At 28.7% G+C, this 6425-nt stretch overlaps 1 protein-coding gene across 1 annotated transcript in view; it reads right to left on the reverse strand.

Annotated features, from left to right (window-relative positions):
• LOC107724973 (aggrecan core protein-like) overlaps nt 1–6425 on the reverse strand; it is a gene marked incomplete at its 3' end in the record, with an annotated part of 64309 nt that overhangs the window by 22984 nt on the left and 34900 nt on the right. The window contains exon 3 of the mRNA XM_016534079.1: nt 1588–1962. Coding sequence (XP_016389565.1) covers nt 1588–1962 — 375 coding nt within the window. The remainder of the gene's footprint in view (nt 1–1587; nt 1963–6425) is intronic.

A 6425-nucleotide genomic window follows, 5' to 3' on the forward strand; every position in this document is an offset into this window, starting at 1 on the left:
TTCAATTTAGATTTAATTTATATTTACAGTTTTATTTTTAGTAATTTTAGTATTTCAAACTTATTTTAGTTGCCAATGCAACATTTCTAATTTTTGTTTAAGTTTTACATTTTTCATCTAATATTTATATTTTTGTTTATTTCAGCATTATTTCAATTAACAATGTGTGTACTCAACAAAATCTGTGAAATGCTATAAAATATCTAGGAAAAGTACAATAACACCGGATCTTGAATATTAAATCAGCTCCCATTCATAAATAATTATAAATTCAAACTCTTAATTTCCAGCTCTTGTTTACAATTAAGTATTATTTATATACTATTACAGCATTTGTTAATATTTTGAATGAGTGTTTATTTATATTTATTTCTATATTTTCAGTTTTCATTTTAGCTAGTTTTAGTCATTTTAATGTCCTTTTGACATTTTTATTGCTTAAAGCTTTTCTTAATTATTTCTTATTTCAGTGTTATTAATTTTATTACTCCAGCTTAAACTTATTTCAGTCCATATCTAATTTTCACAGAAATTTCTGACTGAAAGTTTAAGTTTTTCATCTAATATTTATATGTTAGTTTATTTCAACTTTATTTCAGTCAACAAAAACAAGGATCATATTTTATACTAAAATCTGTGTTTATAAAATATTTATTAAGCCTAGGAAAAGTACAGTAACCGCATCTTTATGTTAAATCATATTTAATATCAAATCAGCTCTACAGAAATAACACTGCCTTAAAAATTGTAAACGAGCTAGAAATTAAGAGTTTGTTTTAATAATTATTTATGAACAGGAGCTGATTTGATATTAAATATGATTTAACATAAAGATGCGGTTACTGTACTTTTCCTAGGCTTAATAAATATTTCATAGAAACAGATTATAGTATAAAATATGATAAATAAAAAAAATTAAAAATAAAATTATATTTTCAGTATACTAGTATTTATTCATATTTAGCATTAGCTTTTATTTTTATATTTTCCGTTTTCATGTACATTTTAGTTTAAGTATTAGCAATTTATGTGCTTTAATCCTTTTTAATATTTTTTAAAGATTTTTTTAAATACTTCTATATAGACTTTATCTACTGTAATATCAGTTTTATTAATTTTAGTACTTCAGTTTAAACTTATTTCAGTTCATTTCAAATTTTCTTAGAAATTTTTACCTTAAAGTTACTCACCTAATATTTATATTTCATTTTAATTTCAGCTTCATTTCAATTACTGAAAACTATTTGTAAGGACCATAATCGATCCTGAAATGTTTAATGCCAGGGTCGCGATTCTAGGATTTTCATTTTAGGGGGGCTCAGCCCCCAGTGAGGGTATAATAATAATAATAGCCTAATAATAAAAATATATATAAATAAATAAAAAATTATTAATAGGGGTCGTATACTAAACTTATTGCAGTATTCCACTGTATTGCATAGATAGGTATAACATTTGAGTACTGAATAAGCCAAATTCAAGTCTTCATGATCTCACACACACAACCTGTTTACTGTACAAACAATAATTAAATATTAAATCAGTCCAGTTCATTACGCCATGATTTCCGGCCCGTTTGGATCTCACCTGTGACCTCCAGGTTGACCGTATCCTGCTCATAATGTTCTCCCAGGGCGACGTGGCATCGGAAAGTCCTGGAATCATTGGAGCGGAGCTGGGAAAGCGCCAGTGATGCGTTGAGTGGGTTGGCGGAGTATCCGGGCAGACTGACCCGACCCGCGTACGCCTGGTGCACCCTGACCACCCCGTCCCGGGCCGACAGCACCGTCCTCTCCTGCGCTCCGGAGCCACGGCTCCAGTGGATGAAGGGGCCGTGTCCCGGGACCAGGGTGGCCTGCAGGGTGAACACACACGGGAGCAGAGCGGAGTCGGCTAAAGGACGCCGCAGCGGAGGATGGGTCACTCTCCGGACCGTCACCGGAGTCTCGGCTCGAGTCACACCTGACAGAGAAGAGAGAGAAATGAACAGAATCAGGTTTAACCTGTTAACTGATTTCCAACTTAAACGTTTGCTGTGTTTCAATGATTTCTGGTGTCTCAGGTTAATGTTCAGGGTCTATAATTACCTACAACAGCAGAATAAAACAATATCAGTGCTATTTTAGTATCAGAAAATATATATAAAAAATTTAATTCAAAATATTAACAAAAATTATAGCCTATATTTTGTAATATTTTATTTTTTAATATTTAATTTTAATTTTAAAGTAGTTTAGTAGTTTTAGTTTTTAAAAATACTGTATGTCTATATAGTTTTTATTAATTATTCTAGTTATTTTACTAAATGAGAAATGAAATAAAAATAAAAAGTTTGAAGTACTAAAATTATTAAAACTAAAATAAATATAAATATGGTTTATTTTATTTCAGTTAACATTTATTTAATTTCAAGCAATGAAAATGTTTTTCATAATTTTAGAGATTATTAATTATTCATTTGAGTTATTTTGCTAAATGAGCAAATGAGCAAATGAAAAATTAAATAAAAATAAGTTTGAAGTACTAAAATAACTAAAACTAAAATAAATATAAATATAAAGTTTTTTATTTTTTTTTCAGTTAAAGTTTATTTAATTTCAAGTAATGAAAATGTTTTTCATAGTTTTAGAGATTATTAATTATTCATTTTAGTTATTTTACTAAATGAGCAAAAATGAAAAATTAAATAAAAATAAGTTTAAAGTACTAAAATTACTAAAACTAAAATAAATATGGTTTATTTTATTTCAGTTAACGTTTATTTAATTTCAAGCAATGAAAATACTTTTGTGGTTTTAGAGTTTATTAATGATTCATTTTAGTTATTTTACTAAATGAGCAAATGAGAAATGAAATAAAATAAGTCTGAAGTACTAAAATTACTAAAACTAAAAGAATATATAAAGTTTTTTTAATTTTATTTCAGTTAACATTTAATTTCAAGCAATGAAAATACTTTTTATGGTTTTAGAGTTTATTAATTATTCATTTTAGTTAAGATAAACTAAATGAAAATGAAAAATGTTGCCTTGACAACTAGCTGAAATAAAATAAGTCTGAAGTACTAAAATTACTATAAATTTAAATAAATATGAAAAGTTTAATGTTTATTTAATTTCAAGTAATGATTTTTTAAATGTTTTTTAATTAATTTGAGTTATTTTAGTTAAGTTAAACTAAACGAAAATAATACATTTTAAATAAAAATGTTGAAATACTAAAATGACTCAAACTGAAATAAACAAATAGATATAAAATACAAATAAATATAATTATAAATATAAAAATATTGTTTTATTTCAGTTAACACTTCTTTTATGTCAAGTAAATAATTTTTTATGCTTTTAGTTTTAGTTCCCTTTCAGTCGGTCACTCTCGACGTCACGTCGGATGACCGACGAAATTGGGATCTCGCTTAGAGAGACCAATCTACTTCGAGTGTAAACTAAACGAGCCAATGCACATTGGCATGCGATTATTGCATCCAATGATAACCCTGATTTGACTATTGGTTAACAACATTAACCAAGAACCCGTTTAGTCCAGAAGATGTCAACTGAAGAGAAAAGTAGTTGCTTGAGTTATTATATTTTGATGAAAGATTATGAAGACAAATATTTCAATGCAAACATGAGTGTGATTTAAGGAAGCAAATAGGACCCTTTTTTATTTTACATCAAGAGAAATTCAGTGTATTTAGGTGTAAAGGAAAAGCCCAGTTCACTGTTCCTCACAAAACCCAGCAGATTATAACAGCAAAGGCCTTTGTAACGTCCTCAAACACAGAAAACACATGAATAATATTTGTTCTCCAGCCTGAGCGTCTGCTCTGGATCTCGCAGCTCATTAAATCAGCTGAAAGAGATGTGAGAGGAATAACAGAAAGATGAGCTGTGAAGCTTCAGCTCCCAAAATGGCACTCAAGTGAGTTTGTTCTTTTAACAATGGGAGAGATTTCGAAATGAAGGATGCTGAACTTCATCATATTTTCCCACATGGACACTGAGAGACGCTCTTATGAACTGGATCTCAGTCTGATGTGTGTTCATGTGCAGTATCTGTCAGCAGCTTCACTCTCATTTCTTCCCAGTAGATGAATCAGAATAAACACTAATGCACTGTACAGTAAATACAGTAGGAACACAGTCAAGGCTTTGTTGTCTAAAAGCTAAGTGCATATGTTAGATGCATAATTGCAAAATGTACAAATGTAAATTTTAAAGTATCATGCAGAACTCAATTAAATTAATCAATTAAACCAAAGAAAACAGCTATTTGAACATGCAACATCATTATTCAGTCAATTACTGGAAAATAACACGTTATAGTTTACACTCCAGGTTATTTATAACTCAAGTATGGACAGCAGTCGGCATGTTTTCGCACTGTACAGTAAATACAGTAAGAACACAGTCAAGTCTTTGTTGTCTAAAAGCTAAGTGCATATGTTAAATGCATAATTGCAAAATGTACAAATGTACATTTTAAAGTATCATGCAGAACTCAATTAAATTAATCAATTAAACCAAAGAAAACAGCTATTTGAACATGCAACATCATTATTCAGTCAATTACTGGAAAATAACACGTTATAGTTTACACTCCAGGTTATTTATAACTCAAGTATGGACAGCAGTCGGCATGTTTTCAGTCACCAGACAATCATTTCAACCTCTTTCATTATCCAGCCTGTAAAAAAACATTGAAATTGTATTTACAGTAACAGAAATTTTTCGTGCAAAGAGTGTTTAAAATCTGAAGCTTGTGTTTTTATTAAAGATGCCAAGTGAAACAAGTTAAAGATGTACACTATTGTTTAAAATTTGAGATTAGTAAAAATGTATACTTTTATTCAGCAAGGAAGCATTAAATTGATCAAAAGTGACATTAAAGACATTTAGAATGTTACAAAAGATTTCTATTTCGTTTAAGCTGTAATAATATTTCACAGTTTTTACTGTATTTTTGATGAAATAAATGCAGCCTTGGTGACTTATTTAAAAAATCTGACAGAGATTCTATCACAGCAGTCTCTCGGTTAAACATTTATTTGCGATGAACTTGCCTTGTAAGTGCATTACTGTAAACCCATTTCCCGCTGGCTTTTACACGCAGATGCCGTCCACAGATATGCAAATGTAAATAACCTGGAATATTGCTTTAAGTGCACAGTAAGATGAACATTCAATCTAATCTCCCCCAATCCACGCTCTCTGCTGCTACCTGAACATCTGTAATGGTAAATGCATAGACAATCAATTGCAGTTCTTCATTCCATGTGGATTTGGGGATGAGTGTATATCCCAGCGTGTGAATAATGATATAAGTCATGAAAGCTTAAATCTGCATTTAGATGGTCTCCATTAACCCCCCACAGGCTTGTCTTTACGCAAAAACCAAGTCATTTTCTTTCCTAATGAGATGTAACTCAAACACGTACGGCTGAATTTCACCAAAACACATCTGATTTACCACTAAATAAAAAGAAATCATATTTTACATAAAGAAAATGAAGTCCATTTCAATCATCATTAGCATAATGTTGATTCTAAATACTGTATGTAACATGTTTTTACTGTATTTGTGTAAAAAACTTTATTTACATGAGTATAAATTAAAGGCAGTAAAACAAATACTACAAACATGAAAATACCATTTACATTTTATTATATCCTCATCATTTTATTATAATTGTTTAATAACTCATTATAATTTATTATCATCTTTTTTATAAAATTGCATCCATTTCCATAGTATATTAGTCATGATATAAATTTTTTTCCGTATAAATTAAAGGCATACTACCATGATGTAACCTATATTAATTATAATATTTATACAATGTTATAATTTTTTACAGCGATGAGAATTTGAAAGAATAATGAGAATATGAAAATTTTTCTCATATTAAAGTAATTGAGAGGCATTTATATAAATATATATTTAAAAAACTATTTAATATACATATATATTACATTTTTATATTTTATATAATCATTATATATATTATTTATTATATAATGTAATTTATATGACTAAACAGATTTTAAAAATCATGAAAATTACATGCAATTTACATGCATATAAGTATATACTGTATATATTTTATCTATTTATTTATGAATTTATTTATACATTTATTTTTTTTATATTAATTTGAATTTTAGTTTTAAAAGCATTTTTATACATTTATTTTAATTTTTAACATTAATTTGAATTTTAGTTTTAATTTTAATCTTAATTTTAGGGTGAAATATGAGCAGTTCATGTTGTTACCATATAACGTCTCGGTTACGTATGGTAACCCTCGTTCCCTGAAGGAGGGAACGGAGACGTCACGTCGGATGACCGACGAAATTGGGATCTCGCTTAGAGGGACCAATCTACTTCGAGTGTAAACTAAACGAGCCAATGCACATTGGCAT

Source organism: Sinocyclocheilus rhinocerous, unplaced genomic scaffold, assembly GCF_001515625.1.
Source record: "Sinocyclocheilus rhinocerous isolate Xijiao unplaced genomic scaffold, SAMN03320098_v1.1 scaffold2019, whole genome shotgun sequence".
NCBI lineage: Eukaryota > Metazoa > Chordata > Actinopteri > Cypriniformes > Cyprinidae > Sinocyclocheilus > Sinocyclocheilus rhinocerous.